The sequence below is a fragment of the Salvelinus fontinalis genome, chromosome 23 (assembly GCF_029448725.1).
Source record: "Salvelinus fontinalis isolate EN_2023a chromosome 23, ASM2944872v1, whole genome shotgun sequence".
NCBI lineage: Eukaryota > Metazoa > Chordata > Actinopteri > Salmoniformes > Salmonidae > Salvelinus > Salvelinus fontinalis.
The window spans coordinates 39,963,513-39,982,624 of NC_074687.1; the positions used below are offsets into that span (position 1 = coordinate 39,963,513).

Below are 19,112 nucleotides of genomic sequence, written 5' to 3' on the forward strand. Positions count from 1 at the left end.
TTCTTCTGTTTTGACTTTCTGTGTTGTGTGAGAGAGGAGAGGCGGTATTATATTGATCTCTGTCTGTTGTATTTCCCTGGATTCTTGCCCATAGTAAACACACACCCTCAGAGCTGAGACAATTGCTTGTTCATTTCCTAGCAACATGACAAAAAAAAGAACTGTTATAAATTACCATCATTTACGTTATAGGATCTCTATGCCTAAAACAGAATTCCCCGAAGTAATTGTCTTTGGCTGTAAAATGTTGTTTCACTGTCTTTGCCTCCCTCTTTCTTGCTGATCAACACCCCACCCCACCAATCCACTGTGGAGTCTGTATTGGAGGTACTTCATTTGACCAATGGGAGCTGCTCCTGCTCTATACAAACATACATTTTGAGAGTTCCAATTGTTATTGATAAATGTAAGACAAATTAAAGGATATAGTGAAAACATATGACTTTGAAGATAAAAAAACCCAGTTTTATTAGCTTATTTTATTTTATTTCCTTACAGTGAAATGTGTCGAGACTAGAAAAAATTGAAGCATATCAGAAAACTAGCATATCTTTGAAAAGTTAATTATATTTGAACCTTTTATTTTTGTCTCTTTTTGTAAATGATACCCGTGACCTCTGTTTCCACAGATAAGGTGCTGAAGGAAAACAATTTCAGCAGTTCCCGCTGACACAGCCGTTGCCGTGTTTTTCTTGTGGATCTTCCTCACAAAGCCAAAAGCTTTCAGGAAATGATTGGAGAGACAGTACAACATGGCCTGTATGGGCCTATCTCCTTACCAGCGACTGGCTCACCAAGGCCAGGGAGTGAGATTAATCCTACAGTAGCAATTTCCTCAGAGCACATGAGAATTCTAGTCATTGGTCTCAACACACTGACACTCTGACCTTCCCTCACATAGAGTTGAGATTGACACTGCTCTCTCTTACAATGAAGATATATGACACATTTCCTCTCGCGACAGAGGGGAAACTTATCTATGAGGTCCGTTACCTTTGCGAATGACAGGCTCAAGAAAAGGAAATTGGATAAATGGGGTAGAATCATACCATGTCAATCCAACCCGATTAATATAACTCTGACAATGCAATTCATCATGAAACTTTTGTCTGTTTTATTTCTCATCTTATGCACTGTTTTGTAAATCAGCTATGGAGGCAATCTAATCAATATACCAGGACTCACTGCTCTAGTCTGTCATTAGAATGCCTGAACAGACCTTTCTGTTGAAGAGACCTTCTGTTGAGTTGGACATACAGTGTGTTTGGCACTAGCACATTCACAGCCCTGAGGGTGAGGGCAGTGTAGAGATTATCATCAACACCATCTCCCGGTCACAGTGTTAACATGCATGTATGTCCCTGTCTCCGCCAGGGTGAGCGGTGACAGGAGGGAGGCTAGAGGGACTGGGCCTTGGAGAGGGCTGTGGCCAGGCCTGTGTGGGTGGTGGATGGGAGGGAGGATAGAAGGACGGGAGCTTGGAGAGGACCATAGTGGCCAGGCCCTGGACTGGCAGATGGGTCTTCCTGGTCTCCTGCAGGGTGTGGTGCCACCCGACGGGAAGCCATGAGCAGCAGACAGACGAGGAGCCAGATCCATGCTGCAGCTGTCTGTGGCTTGCAGCCAGCTGCGTCTACTGTACAAGCCGGGCACGCCTTCTGCCTCCACTATAACTATATCATACTACCCGTTCTGCCCTTTTGTCTGGCTGCAGGTAATATCAGCACAGCAGCTTTCCAAGAGGAGCCATCTCAACAAAGGTATAATGATTGTGCCGTCTACGAAAAATCATGTCTTCTGTTCCACCAAAGTATGTGGCGTTTACACAGGGAGAGGACAAAGAGCTCTTGATCTTTTCTGGACTTTTTTGAAACATCAACCTCCTGCATCTCAGTGGAGAGTGAACTAACAGTGGTATCTTTCTATCTGACCATTATGTTTGATCTGTTAACATTCCTAACATTCCGATGACGTTGAATGGCTGGGTGTATTGCTCTTCTGCTCTGTCTTCACTCACAGACGTTCCATCTAAAACATTTGCTCGGTATCATGTCCTGGAGGGCTCCTGAAGATAATAACTGTATATCCATATTTACTGTAGGGGAAAGTGGAGTAAGTTGAACCGCCCATGTTTCTAGGAAACGATACACAAAATTGAAGAATTAATAATTTGACCACATATTTTGGAAGAGGCCATCATTTAATGGAGTGTGTGAAGGAAGAAACCACATGGAAAAAGGGGTAAGCAGGTAAAAAAAGTTTCACCAAGTCAAATTTAAAAAAAAATGTGTTAGAGGTTTCATGATACTTGTATCTATCTTTAACTTCAATATGAGATCTTAAACCTAGCATGCAAGTTCATCCTTGTTTCTGTGTGGACTAATATAGTCCAAATGTTCAAAGCACCGGTGCAATGCATTCTATTTTTACAGTGAACACTGTCCGAGTGAGGCTACAATACATTGAGTTTCACTGAGAAGCTGTGAAGCCAGCTGTAGCCTATTGCTATTAACCTCTAAAAGTCTAAGCCATTGGGGGAGGGTTCTACTAAGCTAACATATGGAATTGTTTTAAAATGGTCCTACAGTACCATGGATCCTTTAGCTATTTGATTTTGAATATTAGGACACCTTTAGTTATCAAATAAATATTGAGCCTTTACTACTATAGCCCATAGAAACACATTGAACAACACTTTCATAAATGGCAAAAAGAACAGTAAAAAAATGTATCATAACAAATAAGGTTTTGAAGTGTCTGTCCTATATCTAGGAGATATAAGAAAGCTCAAGAAATATTTTAGTTTTTTTGGACGCATATTTAACTCCTTATTTTTGTTGGCACAAAACTACCCCTGTATTTTCATCCATTTGTATGGGTTACCTTCAGACGAGTCCCGTGACTCTTGTGGGGATCATAGAGCAAAACGGAGAACACCATCGTGTTCGTGACAGTCTCCCCTTTCCACAGTGTAGCCCAAACAGTTCGGACGCTACAGACAGAAGTTGGCACATCAGGGTTACCGACTTCAGACGAGTCCTGTGGGACTTGAGGGGGATGTAGAGCAAAACGGCACCATCGTGTTCGCGAGAGTCCGTAGGCCAAACTGTTCGGACACTACAGACGTTTCTGTGAGAAGACCACCTCCCACCTGCTGTGTACCGGAGAAAACCTTGCCTGACAGGCGGGGGCGAAGGACACTGTCTAAGGGTGTTGCTTCCGCCTACCGCTAGCTACCTGTACACAGCAGGTGGGAGACTGGGTGACACTGTGTGCTAGCATCACTGTGCACTAGCTAGCTTGATGGTTAGCTAGCTAGGACACGGTGTCGCCCCTGCCTCCTGCCTTCTGTGTACTCCTTAGGAGCAGCTGATTAAGCTAGCACACAATGTCGTTCGCTCCCGCCTGCCGAACACCGGCCCTGGCGTCATTAACAGAACTGAGGGAAAACAGTACCCGACAGGCAGGGGCGAAGGACATTCTACCGGTGTGTACCACCTACAGTTGTCGCTCCCTTCTCGCTTCCACCGCAGATGCAGAAGGCTGACATATGCGGGTGCGGTGGATTGAGACACAGCCCATGCAAAAAAACAGACATATCTAGTTTAAACTGATGGAGATTTTTATATTATGTTACTTAGATTGTCGCAATCTTAAGGATTGTATTAAAGAATGTGAAAGAATGTTGTGTATGTTTACTATTGCCTGGTTGTGTTCATGAGTCTTATTAAAGAATGTGAAACAATGTTTACTGATCTTCATTAAATCGTGTATGGCTATTTATATTTTATATAGGCCTACATTCGTTCATGTGGGCAGGTATGTTTACTGCTTTTCATTCAATCACGTATGGCTATAAATATTGTATAGGCCTATAAATTTGTTGATATGGGCAAAATATTGTTAATATAGCCTACATAAATTGGTTCAGTTATTGCCTAAAATAAATGTATTGGTATGGGCAAAATATTATATATACAGTATATATATATACCAGTCAAAAGTTTGGACACACCTACTCATTCAAGGGTTCTTTCTTATTTTTACATTGTAGAATAATAGTGAAGATATCAACACGATGAAATAACACATATGGAATCATGTAGTAACCAAAAAAGTGTAGTAACCAAAATATATTTGAGATTTGAGATTCTTCAAAGTAGCCACCCTTTGCCTTGATGACAGCTTTGCACACTCTTGGCATTCTCTCAATAGCTTTATGAGATAGTCACCTGGAATGCATTTCAATTAACAGGTGTGCCTTGTTAATTTGTGGAATGTCTTTCCTTCTTAATGCGTTTCAGCCATTCAATTGTGTTGTGACAAGGGAGTGGTGGTATACAGAAGATAGCCCTATTCGGTAAAAGATCACGTCCATATTTCGGCAAGAATTATGCCGCTCGGTCATTGCTCATCCATATATTTATATGTACATATTCTTATTCCATCCCTTTACTTAGATGTGTGTGTATTAGGTAGTTGTTGTGGAATTTTTAGATTACTTGTTAGATATTGCTACACGCTCAGAACTAGAAGCACAAGCATTTTGCTACACTTGCAATAACATCTGCTAACCATGTGTATGGGACCAATAAAATTTGATATGATGATTTGATTTGAGAACAGCTCAAATAAGCAAAAAAGAAATGAAAGTCCATCATTACTTTAAGACATGAAGGTCAGTCAACACAGAACATTTCAAGAACTTTAGAAGTTTCTTCAAGGGCAGTCGCAAAAACCATCAAGCGCTATGATGAAACCGGCTCTCATGAGGGCTGAACAGGAAAGGAAGACCCAGAGTTACCTCTGCTGCAGAGGGTAAGTTCATTAAAGTTAACTGCACCTCAGATTGCAGCCCAAATAAATGCTTAACAGAGTTCAACTAACATACACATCTCAACATTAACTGTTCAGAGGAGACTGAGTGACTCAGGCCTTCATGGTCGAATTGCTGCAAAGAAACCACTACTAAAGGACACCAATAATAATAAGAGACTTGCTTGGGCCAAGATACACGAGCAATGGACATTAGACCGGTGGAAATCTGTCCTTTGGTCTGATGAGTCCAAACTTGAGATTTTTGGTTCTAACCGCCTTGTCTTTGTGAGACGCAGAGTAGGTGAACAGATGATCTCCGCATGTGTGATTCCCACAGTGAAGCATGGAGGAGGAGGTGTGATGGTGTGGGGGTGCTTTGCTGGTGACACTGTCAGTCATTTATTTAGAATTCAAGGCACACTTAACCAGCATGGCTACCACCTGGTTTGCGCTTAATGGGACTATCGTTTGTTTTTCAACAGGACAATGACCCAACAAACCTCCAGGTGGTGTAAGGGCTATTTGACCAAGAAGGAGAGTGGTGGAGTGCTGCATCAGATGACTTTGCAGAGGGGACCGTAGAGTGAACGAAGAGCAACCAACAAGTGCTCAGCATATGTGGGAACTCCTCTTGAAGCTGGTTGACAGAATGCCAAGAGTGTGCAAAGCTGTCATCGAGCCAAATTATTTTTATTGTGTTTTTTATAAAAACTTTATTTAACTAGGCAAGTCAGTTAACTTCTTTGGGGTACCCCCCCTTCTCAATTTCCGCCTAAAGACATACCCTAATCTAACTGCCTGTAGCTCAGGCCAAGAAGCAAGGATATGCATATTCTTGGTATCATTTGAAAGGAAACACTCTGAATTTTGTGGAAATGTGAATTGAATATAGGAGAATATATATAATATAATATAACACAATAGATCTGGTAGAAGAAAAGACAAGGAAATAAACATACGTTTTCTGTTTTCTATTGTTGCTGCATCATCTTTCAAATGACCATGAACAGCCAAACATACAGATAGGGTGCTGTGGATGATTTGAATGAAGAACATAAGATGGCAACAATAGCTGAGCAAAGTTTTAGACAGATAACTTAACGAATGAGCGAGCTACATGACATTGAGCATGAAGTCACCCAGGTGTCCCACACAAATGTACCCAAATGTACCCAAGTGGCCGAATTGGTACAGTGATACATTTAGAAGGAAATAGCTATATACAAAATACATAAATGCTATTCTAACCCCCCCCCCCCCAAAAAAAATATATGAATAAAAAATATATATAAAAAATAATAAACAAACAAATAACAAGGGTAACTATTTACACATTTTCTATTTACAATATTGTATATTTTATAAATAAATAAATAGATAAATATTGTGAAGACCCTCAGCCCTCAGTCCTGGTGCCATGGCCCATAGCAGTCTCTTTCTGCTGTAAAGCAGAGGCTTACTGAACAGGTGGTGGAGGTGATGGGGTATTTTCTGTGACAAAGGGCACAACGTCGCCTCCCCACTGTGCCCTTTTTGCCCTGAGGCACATTCATGCCTGCAGATTTTAATCTGGGCATGTGAACACCACTGGTTGACAGAGCAGAGGGTGCTGCAGTGGACTTGCTGTAGCTAGCAAGCTCCTGGATGAGCAGCTCCCTGAAGGCTAGCTGTGAGATAGGGTGCTGTCTCTATCAATTTCCTCTATAATTTGGGTTAAATCTGTATACCTAGACTTTGTTTTAGCTTTTCCTGATTTATTCGCCAAAATGTAAATATATAAACTTGTTGAAAATGCTATTGAATATGTACTGCTATGCGTAACACTCGTGGCTCCGTCAAGTAGGATTTGCAATGGCAAATTAACCTCTTTTATGCCAGAGTTTACGACAAAGGCTGGTCTTCAAACGTATAACCATTACATATTGCCGTTTACCTCAGCTCATTGGCTATCTTCCAAGCTTGATTTCAAGACGATCAGTGGTCATTGGGCCAAAATACAGTCAATCAACGATAGACCGGTCCTACCATTGGTGCGCAATGAGGTCATTGATTGGTGTCTTCAAATCGGTTTGTTTCGGTCAATTCATCCCGGGAAAAGACCCATCATGTATGGTTGTGTTAGTAACAACCAGAGGATCGCAATGAAACCAACCATGACTGGATAAACGTTTGTTTAGTGTGTGTAATTACCACGAACGCTTCATCCAAAGTTGAATGAGACTGAAATCACGACGCAACCGGTTTACAAATGTTTCGTGTTAGGCTATAAAAAATGATTTTATTAAACAAAACGAACATTCACTGTGTAGTTAGGACACGTGGCATTGCCACCAGAGAAAGCGCTTCAATGGTAAGCGATTTATTTTATTGTTATTTCTGACTTTCGTGACGCTAATGCTTGGTTGGAAAATGCTAGTAATACTTGTGTGTGTGGGGCGCCGTCTTCAGAAAATCGCATGTTTGCTTTTGCAGTAAACATTTTTGAAATCTGACACAGCGGCTGGATTAATATGACCTTCATCTTTTAAATGATGTAAGATATATGTATTTACAAGAATGTTTAATACAACGAATGGTGTATTTAAAATGTTAGCTCTCTGCAGTTTCACCGGATGTTGGCCTGGTGGGACGTTAGCTTCTCACCTACCCTAGAGAAGTTAAGAACAAATTCTTATTTACAATGATGGCCCAACCCAAAGTGGACTTTGAAGAATCTCAAATATAAAACATATTTTGATTTGTTTAACACTTTTTTGGTTACTACATGATTCCATATTTGTTATTTCATAGATTTGTTGTCTTCACTATTATTCTACAATGTAGAAAATTGTGTGTGTGTGTGTATTCTTTTGTAAATATATTATTTTAATAGTTCAATAAAGTTTACTGCAACATACTGGCCGCCTACTCATCTTCTTTCTTGGATTACCGCCATTTAGGGTCCTACCTTCCCACTGCCCTCATCTCACCAGAATATTGTCTACCAATTCATTCATATGTTTACAGTATATAAAGGCTAAAGGCTAAAAACAGCCTATACTATATCTACAGTCGTGGCCAAATGTTTTGAGATTGACACAAATATTAATTTTCACAAAGTCTGCTGCCTCAGTTTGTATGATGGCAATTTGCATATACTCCATAATGTTATGAAGAGTGATCAGATGAATTGCAATTAATTGCAAAGTCCCTCTTTGCCATGCAAATGAACTGAATCTACAAAAAACATTTCCACTGCATTTCAGCCCTGCCACAAAAGGACCAGCTGACATCATGTCAGTGATTCTCTCGTTAACACAGGTGTGAGTGTTGAGGAGGACAAAGCTGGAGATCACTCTGTCAAGCTGATTGAGTTCTAATAACAGACTGGAAGCTTCAAAAGGAGGGTGGTGCTTGGAATCATTGTTCTTCCTCTGTCATCCATGGTTACCTGCAAGGAAACACGTGCCGTCATCATTGCTTTGCACAAAACGGGCTTCAGAGGCAAGGATATTGCTGCTAGTAAGATTGCACCTAAATCAACCATTTATCGGATCATCAAGAACTTCAAGGAGAGCGGTTAAATTGTTGTGAAGAAGGCTTCAGGGTGCCCAAGAAAGTCCAGCAAGCGCCAGGACCGTCTCCTAAAGTTGATTTAGCTGCGGGATCGGGGCACCACCAGTACAGAGCTTGCTCAGGAATGGCAGCAGGCAGGTGTGAGTGCATCTGCACGCACAGTGAGGCAAAGACTTTTGGAGGATGGCCTGGTGTCAAGAAGGGCAGCAAAGAAGCCACTTCTCTCCAGGAAAAACATCAGGGATATTCTGATATTCTGCAAAAGGTACAGGGATTGGACTGCTGAGGACTGGGGTAAAGTCATTTTCTCTGATGAATCCCCTTTCCGATTGTTTGGGGCATCCGGAAAAAAGCTTGTCCGGAGAAGACATGGTGAGCGCTACCATCAGTCTTGTGTCATGCCAACAGTAAAGCATCCTGAGACTATTCATGTGTGCGGTTGCTTTTCAGCCAAGGGAGTGGGCTCACTCACAATTTTGACTTAGAACACAGCCATGAATAAAGAATGGTACCAATACATCCTCCAAGAACAACTTCTCCCAACACATCCAGGAACAGTTTGGTGACGAACAATGCCTTTTCCAGCATGATGGAGCACCTTGCCATAAGGCAAAGTGATAACTAAGTGGATCGGGAAACAAAACATCGATATTTTGTGTCCATGGCCAGGAAACTCCCCAGACCTTATTCCCATTGAGAACTTGTGGTCAATCCTCAAGAGGCGGGTGGACAAACAAAACCCCACAAATTCTGACAAACTCCAAGCATTGATTATGCAATAATCGTCTGCCATCAGTCAGGATGTGGCCCAGAAGTTAATGGATAGCATGCCAGGGCGGATTGCAGAGGTCTTGAAAAAGAAGGGTCAACACTGCAAATATTGACTTTTGCATCAACTTCATGTAATTGCCAATACAAGTCTTTGACACTTATGAAACGCTTATAATTATACCTCAGTATTCCATGGTAACATCTGACAAAAATATCTAAAGACACTGAGGCAGGAGACTTTGTGAAAATTAATATTTGTAACATTCTCAAAACTTTTGGCCACGACAGTCACGATTACTGTTGTCGTGGAAATGACCGGACCAAGGTGCAGCATGGTGAGCGTACATTTCTTTTATTGATAAATGTCGCCAACAAAACAAAGAACAAGGAAACAACCGTGAAGCTTACTTTGGCTATAATGCCACGAACAAAGACAACTACCCACAAATACCAAAAGGAAAAAAGTCTGCCTAAGTATGATTCCCAATCAGAGACCTACAATATACAGCTGTCCCTGATTGAGAACCATACCCGGCCAAAACATAGAAACAAAGAACATAGAGTTTCCCACCCGAGTCACGCCCTGACCAACCAAACGTAGAGAATAAAAATATCTCTATGGTCAGGGCGTGACAGTACCCCCCCCCCCCCCCCCCCCCAAAGGTGCGGACTCCGGCCGCAAACCTGACACTATAGGTGAGGGTGCGGGTGGGCATCTACTTCGGTGGCGGCTCCGGTGCGGGACGCAGACACCGCTCCACCTCTGGCTCCCCCCACTTTGGTGGCGCCTCTGGTGCGGGGACCCTCTCTGCAGGCCCCGGACTGGGGACCCTTGTCGCAGGCCCCGGACTTGGGACCCTCGCTACAGGCCCCGGACTGGGGACCCTCGCTACAGGCCCTGGACTGGGAACCCTCGCTGCAGGCCCCGGACTGGTAACCCTCGCTGCAGTCCCCGGACTGGGGACCGTCGCTGGAGGCTCCGGACTGGGGACCGTCGCTGGAGGTTCCGGACTGTGGACCGTCGCTGGAGGCTCTGGACTGTGGCCTGTCGTTGGAGGTTCCGGACTGTGGCCCGTCGTTGGAGGTTTCGGACTGTGAAACGTCGCCGGATGCTCCGGACTGGGAACTGTCGCCAGAAGCTCTGGACTGGGGACTGGGAACTGTGACCGGAAGCTCTGGACTGGGAACTGTCGCCGGAAGCTCTGGACTGGGAATTGTCGCCGGAAGCTCTGGACTGGGAACAGTCGCCGGAAGCTCTGGACTGGGAACTGTCGCCGGAAGCTCTGTAATGTGGAGACGCACTGGAGGCTTGATGCGTGGGACCGGTACCGGTGGCACCGGGCTGATGATCCGCACCTCAGGACGAGTGCGAAGAGGAGGCACAGGACGTACTGGACTGTGGAGGCGTACTGGAGGTCTAGAGCTCAGAGCTGGCACCACTCGTCCTGGCTGGATACCCACTTTGGCCCAGCACGTGCGGAGCGCAGGCACAGGACGCACTGAGCTGTGACAGCGCACCGGAGACACAGTGCGCAGAGCCGGCACAGGATGCCCTGGACCGAAGAGGCGCACCGGAGACCAGGAGCGCTGTGCTGACACAATCCATCCTGGCTGGATGCCCACTCTAGCCCGGCCGATGCGGGGAGCTGGAATATAGCGCACCGGGCTGTGAACGCGCACTGGAGACACCGTGCTCTTCACCACATAACTCGGTGCCTGACCAGTACCACGCAACCTCTAACGACGGGCCACAGTCCGGAACCTCCAACGATGGAACACAGTCCGGAACCTCCAACGACGGGCCCCAGTCCGGAACCTCCAACGACGGGCCACAGTCTGGAACCTCCAGCGACGGTCCCCAGTCCAGAGCCTCCAGCGGCGGTCCCCAGTCCGGGGCCTGCAGCGACGATCCCCAGTCCGGGGACTGCAGCGAGGGTTCCTAGTCAACGTCCTGAAATATATGTAGATATCTTTGTTAGAAAAAAATATATATTTCCCTTGACAGATTGATGCTGAATAAAAATAATCTCAATTTACCCCATTCTCCCCTACATATTAAGTACATGTGAGATATCAATCACAGTCTTGTCCATAGCTAATGTGTGTTGACTTATATTAAATATCTTCTCTCATTTTACAAGTCTCAGCTATTCAGATTGGATGTTATTAAACCCCCAAAGAGTGTCTGGCATCGCTGAAGAATTTTTGGAGTGGACATGCAGCAGACATTGTGTCTATGTTCCCTGTTGATTTTGTCTTGTTTAGTAATGCAGTGTCTCTAATCTTCTTTTGTCTAGAACTGGCTTTCACGTACCCCAATGAGCACTCTGCCATTCCAGTTCTCACCAACATTCTTCTCACTTCTTAAAGTCTCGCATCTTGTTTTTTCAGCCATATCCTGGTCAACTCAGCAGAATCACTGGGAGTTTTGCATTAATTAATGAGACAATAGTGTTATTCATCATTTGAGTCATGGTAGGCCTACAAGAAAGGATCAGGCTATACAACCTACAACTTAATGGAATTTATTGTGCTTCTTATTTACATCCAATTGCTCACTAATTTCAGTTGAATTAATCTATAAAATATGTTCCTGTGTGACTGTATATTTTTCAAAACATAAATAGGCACTCTAGGCAGAATGTGATACCACTGGGTTGCAATCACTGAAATCTATACATTTATGCATTTATGGCACCATCTAGAGGCTTTATGGGTTATTCTCTAAACCAATATCCTCATGGGGCCCTACTCCTGTGACAAAACAAAACATAACCAAATATCATTCTCCACAATCCATAATAAAGCAATTGAAAATTCTAATGTAATGTTATTCTTCAACTTCAATAATAATGTCAACAGTATGCAGCTATGCAATATCATGCAATTCACAAATTAGTTTCAGCATGATAATTTGTTGAGACAAGCTTCAAACACTCTTGAGTCTGAACTTTGCTCCGGTCTACTTTTTGAGAGAGCATGTAATTTCAGGCACTCTAGGGGTGGGGTTACATTTCAATGTGAGATGCTGACGTATGAAGCTGTGAAAAACTTTGGAGCCATGATTTGGAGTTCGCGGACATGGAGTCAATAAAGAAATGGCACCTTCGCCCCTTATCCTTATGCAATCTCCTTTTTGTTGTTGTTTATTGGCAATCTACTTTAGCTGGTGGTAAGTTGAGATAATTAATTATTGTTTAATGTTATTATATTAAGTGGATGGGAAATGCTCCCTTCGTGTTGTTCGAGAAAGTATTTGTTGTGCTTTCAGTTTAAACGTGTAACGGGATAGCATTTCGACAAAGTTCACTGAACAACATTGTAACATTGCTTATGATTTCCTTGTCCGCATGTGTTTTTGTAGGGATTTATATTTTCATTCGATCACATGCAAAATATTCTAGTATTTATTAGAAACGAATAAAGCTGCCCTCGTAATTTGGCTTGTAACCATGTACGTTATAATTCAGACATCGAGGTATAATGTTGAAGCAAACAATATGTGCCCACATAATTTCCAAAGGTAGCAAGGCAGTGTAGCCTAGTCTTCAAATCGTATTCTGTAAAATGTGCATAATCTCAAAGTGGGCCCACCTACAAAATGTAAACAAACAATTTACTCCATTACATTTTCGCTGACATGGCACTTGATTTCTATTTGACAATATAATGCAATTGCACTAATCTCACGAAGGTATATATAAATTAAATATAAGTGGTGTATTTTATTAGTTGAAATTACTGGACAACATCCAGACTGTGGCTTTAAAAGTACTTAATGCTTCTCTTGCTTAAAAAAAAGTACGTGATTCCTCACGAAACACAGACAAAAAAAGAGTGGGATCACTGCTAGTTTTAAAGTTATGGCCCATTTTTATCCTATCCTCGTCGATTACTTTGGGCTCCCGGGTGATGCAGAGGTCTAAGGCACTGCATCTCAGTGCTAGATGTGTAACTACAAACACCCTGGTTCGAATCCAGGCTGTATCACACTGACCGTAATTGGGAGTCCCATAGGGCGGTGCACAATTGTCTCAGCGTTGTTCGGGTTTGTGTAGGCCGGTGTAGGCCGTAATTGTAAATACGAATTTGTTCTTAACTGACTTGCCCAGTTAAATAAAGGTTAAATAAATAAAAAATACATTTAAATTGGCATGGTAGGCAATGTAACCAATCCCAGCCCTCCTTTTACTTGCATCATTGTGCATCCTGTGCAATGACAGAGGTGACCATTTTTTAAATCCATTTTCACATTAACTCTGTTGGTAATGCATACATTTACATTTAAGTAATTTAGCAGACGCTCTTATCCAGAGACAAATTGGATCATACCTGTAACTCTAAAAGTAGCAGAGATCCCACTTGCAAGTAGAGTATATTATGTTCTTTAAAAAATAGAAAAATGAGCCAAATCGAAACAATTTTATTTTCAATATTCATGTTTATATTTTGGAATATTCATAAATTAAATGTAAAAAAAAGTTTTCGAAATCAAAATACTACTCCTATTAGAGCAAGCGGTAAAACTTCCCGGGTGGCGCAGTGGTCTAGGGCAGTGCTAGCTGCGCCACCAGAGTCTCTGGGTTCGCGCCCAGGCTGGGCTGGGTTCGCGCCCAGGCTCTGTCGCAGCCGGCCGCATCCGGGAGGTCCGTGGGGCGACGCACATAGCGTCGTCCGGGTTAGGGAGGGTTTGGCCGGTAGGGACATCCTTGTCTCAGTATGTAAAAATGTAATGAAATGTAAAAAATGTAATAAAATGTATGCACTCTACTGTAAGTCGCTCTGGATAAGAGCGTCTGCTAAATGACTAAAATGTAATGTAATGTAAAACTTAATCTGACACTTTGTAGCACCTATAGATGAAACACTATGGAGTCTTAAATGTCATAAATAGACCAGCTTTGATAAATTATTTCTCAATTATGCTTTTAGATGCAAATGTCAACAATCCTTCTTCCAAAGAACTATTCTATGGATAAATATTGTGTCTGGGTTTTGTGAAGAATTACTCCAAACATCCTTGTTTGCCAGTGTTACAGCTTCATGTTGCTTGCTTAGCGACATTTCAATCTAGCTGTGGAGTGAGTTTACAGTACGTTCTTAACTCCGTTACACCAGCCACATTCCAACTGATAACACTGGTGGCGCTTGCTTGACTTGTTTTCGGCGAGGTGTTGGAAATTTAGGTTGGACCAGGGACACCTTACTTTGTTTGAAAATGCGGATTGAGACTTGTGGTTTTGTCTCATGATTAATTCTCCCCACAGACTGTCCTGCAGATGGGCGCACCTGGGTGCCTTTTGGACAAAGATGCTACCACTTTGTCCATGGCGAAGAAGACATGGCTAAAAGTTATACGATTGAAGCTGCGAAGTCTCTCTGCTCAGGACATGGTATTTACAAGTCATCATATGACTTTTTATCCCAATGTGTTGCAACTTTTTCATCATTTAGGTCAGGAATGGGCAACTGCCCCCCTTTTGTAGGCCCAGGGATCAATTTACAAAGACTAAAAAAATTATACAAAAAACTGTCGGTCTCAACTATTCAAAGTTAGAATAGTAGAATACACAAGGTGCAATTTCGAAATTTGCTTGTGCATAAGCAGTTTTCCTCTTGTAAATTTTGCTTAGTGCCCCCCCCAAAAGGCTAAGGCCAGCTCTGACTGACTGCATGTATGGATGTGGGTATGCAGACCTGCGAATCACTGTGGCCCCCATGATGAGTTCAGATTTTTTGTGGCCCCCATCCCCTCAAAGTTGCCCATTCCTGATTTAGCTGATAGGCTTTGATTTGATTGAACCATTTTAAACTACTCTCAATGTTTGTTTTTCAATTGCAACAGATTGTCTTGTGTTGTCTCTTAGAACTGGTGAGTGTCCAAAGTGCAGAGGAGAATGATTTCATCATCAAGTACAGTCCGCAGGTGTGGAAAGGCAACATCCATGTGTGGTTGGGCATGTATTATGACAGTGACGGTAAGAAAGTACTGATATTTATTCTGAAATTATGACACCTCGGTATTATGAAGGCTACTTTGCCCTATTATATGATTGTACAGCGTAATGTGGTTACATCACCCGGTGCCATAATCCATATTATACAACGGGTGGGTCTAATCCTGAATGCTGATTGGTTAAAAGCACATTCCAGCCGGTGTCTATTCCGCAAGTTACCACAGGCATTTTAATGTCATAGATTTAGCCGGTTTACTCTGTTCCATCTGACTGCGCAATCTGCTGTCTCATCAGGCCAGTGAGGGAAGTTATAAACTTGATCTCCAGTATAAAAAGCATCTATACATTATATGGAAAAAAGCCGACACCACTGGTATTCTTCGAGCAGGGTTATTTTGACTGTGTATAACTTTATTTCTTTCAGACAAGGTTTGTTTGGGTTATGAAGGAAAGAAAAGTAAAATTAACAGAGAGAGAGAATAAGTGAAGTAATTTCTATTTTTCAAATTTTGATGTCTTGTTTTTTCTGTTTGATAAGTTGAGGACTTTAAGTGGCAAGATGAGACGGGCCTGAGCTTTAAGAACTGGGGGAACAGCTCCAGTTCGCCTGACTTGATTCCCATGGACACCTGTGTGGCAATGCACAGCACCACAGGGGAGTGGGAGAAAGTCAGCTGTGTTGAAAACCTGGAGAATGGAGTGGTCTGTGAGACTGCTGAAAGTAAGGCTCTATTTTTTTTATTTAGCAGCAGCAGCATTTGCCTTTCTACTCGGGACACCCCATAACGAACATCGTCCGTGTGCAGCGGGCGGCCGTCAAATAACCTCCAAACACAGAAAAATGTATTTTCATTTCCCGCCGACATTGACTAGTAGACGGACATAGGCCCACTGTAGCAGCAATGTGTTGTTTTGACAATTTGATCAACAAGTGTATACAGATGTTGTTATTTTCATTTATATTTGTTATTTTTAGTCATGTTTCACTAATATATTGTTCATTTATTTTTCAGAAGCAGAGAAAAATGGCAAACCCAGTAAGTGAAGCAAAGCCGTTTTTCCTTTATTTTGTTCTTAAATAGCCATACAGTAAGATCAATGGTAACCTCTCTCCCTGCATTGTTTATTTCCTGCTCAGCTACTAGTCCACTGCTCTCAGCTCTGGTCATTCTGAGTGTGGTCGCCATCATGGGGATCTCGGCAGTCTTTTGGTTCCTGCACCAGAAGCACCAATTCGGTGCCGTCCTCGCATCGTTCGAGTACCACCCCCCGTTCAGGGCTCCCACCTCTGACGAGGCCTGCCTAGTGGAGACAGAGGGGACAGAGGAGACAGAGGAGACAGATGACATGGCTTAATGGAGATCCTGCTCTTAGATTCTGCTGTGTGGAGTCACTGTTGGAGGATCGGCCTTAGAGAGAAAAAGGTGACCCTCTTAATTAAGACTGGTTCCATCGTCCCGAAGAGATGCTTTGACAGGTAAAATGACATCCTGCTATGGAATGACATGCGTAGCAACACTTTTACCACCAACTAGTGCCACGGTATGTCCCGTCCTTTGCACTTTTGCCTGTCTGAATGGGCTCCCATGTGGGTATTGGGTCAGTCTGCTCTTTTTCTTCTTTTTTTTTTCCAAACAGGATCCGAACGAAAATGTGTTGTCAAATGACATTTAGCCTTCGCACCGAATGCGTTGCATGCCGTTAATTCGATACTCTTTTGAATTGTGAGAATCACGTGTTTCAATTGTCAAAGAAGTTTGGTCTCCCGATGTCTTCTGTCTGCATAAAGTTAGTGATCTTTGCACCGCGTGGCGAGTCTGAGATACGTTATCATTCACACATCTTTATGTTGTATTGCCCGTGTAAGTGCTCATACTTTTCAATGTGTCTCTTACCCTAGTGTCAGAACTTTGAATTTCTTAGTTCTCAATATGAGATAAATACAAGTAATTGAAAGTACAGAGGGACTAATCCACCATTCATATCGCAAACAAACAGACCAAGGCTTGTAAAATAGGTCAAAGAGCCACATTTCAACCAGTGTGCATTTTTTCTCAGCAAGGGATCTGTAATCCTGTGTCCCATTGTTTGTGTGCTGTGAAAGGCTTCTACAGATTATTACATTTATAATAGATATGATTTGTTGTGCATTAGTCTGTAATGACATGTATAAACTTCTATTCGTGGGCGAAAACATTTTCGAGTGAGGATCGTTTGTCTTTCTCTAACAATGTCCTTGGTGGGACTACCTGAATAAACACTCATAATTCATTTTTACAAAGCTATTAATCCAAATTCTAATTCATGGATATGTTCAGTGGTTTTACTAATGCATTAGTGATATGTTACAGTTTGGGAGTTGTCCTTAAATGGGGTTTTGTCAGCACAACATCCCTGAAGTTCTATGAATGTATTTGAAAGCGTTTTGCTGATTACCTTGCTATATTTGTTTCATTTGGCTTAAACTAAGCCCTGTTTGTTACACACAATAAAGTTTGGGCATCACCTGTGAGCTGGTCTCGCATGACCAAGTCCATTCTTTAATAAAATGTTTTACCCCTTTTTCTCCCTAATTGGTAGTTAGTCTTGTCCCATTGCTGCAACTCCCATACGGACTCGGGAGAGGCAAAGGTCGAGAGCCGTGCGTCCTCCAAAACACGACCCCCGCCAAGCCGCACTGCTTCTTGACACACTGCACGCTGAACCCGGAAGCCAGCCGCACAAATGTGTCTGAGGAAACACTGTACACCTGGTTAGCGTGCATGCGCCCGGCCCACCACAGGAGTCGCTAGAGTGCTATGGGACAAGGACATCCTGGAATCGAACCATGATCTGTAGTGACACTGCAATGCAGTGCTTTAGACCGCTGCGTCACTCGGGAGGCCCCTTTCAAGTCCATTCTTGTTGAAGCCTGAAGTCCGAGGCTACTTGTGAGTTATGAGCCTGCCTGTCCTATGTTTGATTTACACGGAGTGCACAAAACATTAGGATCGCCTGGTCTTTCCTTGATCGACTGAACGGGTGAATCCAGGTGAAAGCTATGATCCCTTATTGATGTCAGGATTTTTAAGCCTTGGGACAATTGAGACATGGATTGTGTATGTGTGCCATTCAGAGGGTGAATGGGTGAGACAAAATATTTAAGTGCCTTTGAACAGGGTATGGCAGTAGGTGCTAGGTGCACCGATTTATGTCAGGAACTGCAACGCTGCTTGGTTTTCACTCTCAACAGTTTCCTGTGTGTATCAAGAATGGTCCACCATCCAAAGGATACCCAGCCAACTTGACACAACTGTGGGAGGCATTGAAGTCAACATGGCCAGCATCTATGTGGAACACTTTCGTCACCTTGTTGAGTCCATGCCCCGACGGAATGAGGCTGTTCTGAGGGGAAACGGGGATGCAACTCAATATTAGGACGGTTTTCCTAATGTTCCTATGTGAGCATCTCCTCTTGTGGGCAAATTTTGTAAGATTGTGCTTGTTTGAGATGGTACATGCAGTTGATGTAGTTGCTGTACTTGTTGCTTCTTTGACAACAAGTCTGGCAAACATGGCACAAGTCGACATGGATGACTGTGTTACATAGTTTGTCAATGGAATCTCAAAGTAATCCCTCATACATTGGTTTGAATTTCCTTTCCTTTAGGAGGGGCTTTCAACCTTTTAACCCAAAGGCATGGAAATACCTTCTATAAAGTACTATATGAGAAGAATCCTACCTAACCCTAGGGTTTCAAAATTCCAGTAAGTGTCAAGATTTCCAGCTTTTCCAGAAAACACAGTTGGAGGACTCCTGGATTTTTGAACCCCCCCCCCCCATTCTGATAGTCTTCAATTTCTTGGAGTTTTGCAAACCTACCTAACCCCAAAGTGCAACACTTGAAAAATCGGAAGTGATGTCAACCATATCCATATCAGCATTATTCTGTCCATTCCTCAGATCGTTACAGAACTTTACAGCTAAATATACATCTGTCAATGCATAATTAAATAGGTGATGAATTAGGA

At 42.8% G+C, this 19,112-nt stretch overlaps 1 protein-coding gene across 1 annotated transcript; it reads left to right on the plus strand.

Annotated features, from left to right (window-relative positions):
* The first annotated feature begins 12,157 nt into the window (after positions 1 to 12,157).
* Positions 12,158 to 17,613, plus strand: LOC129821320 (CD302 antigen-like). Its single transcript, XM_055878866.1, has 6 exons — positions 12,158 to 12,316; positions 14,412 to 14,537; positions 15,012 to 15,122; positions 15,640 to 15,822; positions 16,115 to 16,138; positions 16,240 to 17,613. The coding sequence occupies exons 1-6, from the start codon at positions 12,226 to 12,228 to the stop codon at positions 16,455 to 16,457; spliced, it is 753 nt and encodes a 250-aa protein (XP_055734841.1). The 5' UTR covers positions 12,158 to 12,225; the 3' UTR covers positions 16,458 to 17,613.
* The last annotated feature ends 1,499 nt before the right edge of the window (positions 17,614 to 19,112 follow it).

Coding starts and splice junctions, on each gene's coding strand:
- LOC129821320 (XM_055878866.1), top strand. CDS start 12,226: ATGGAGTCAATAAAGAAATGGCACCTTCGCCCCTTATCCTTATGCAAT. Junction 14,538..15,011: donor GTCTCTCTGCTCAGGACATG/GTATTTACAAGT, acceptor GTTGTCTCTTAG/AACTGGTGAGTGTCCAAAGT. Junction 15,123..15,639: donor CATGTATTATGACAGTGACG/GTAAGAAAGTAC, acceptor CTGTTTGATAAG/TTGAGGACTTTAAGTGGCAA.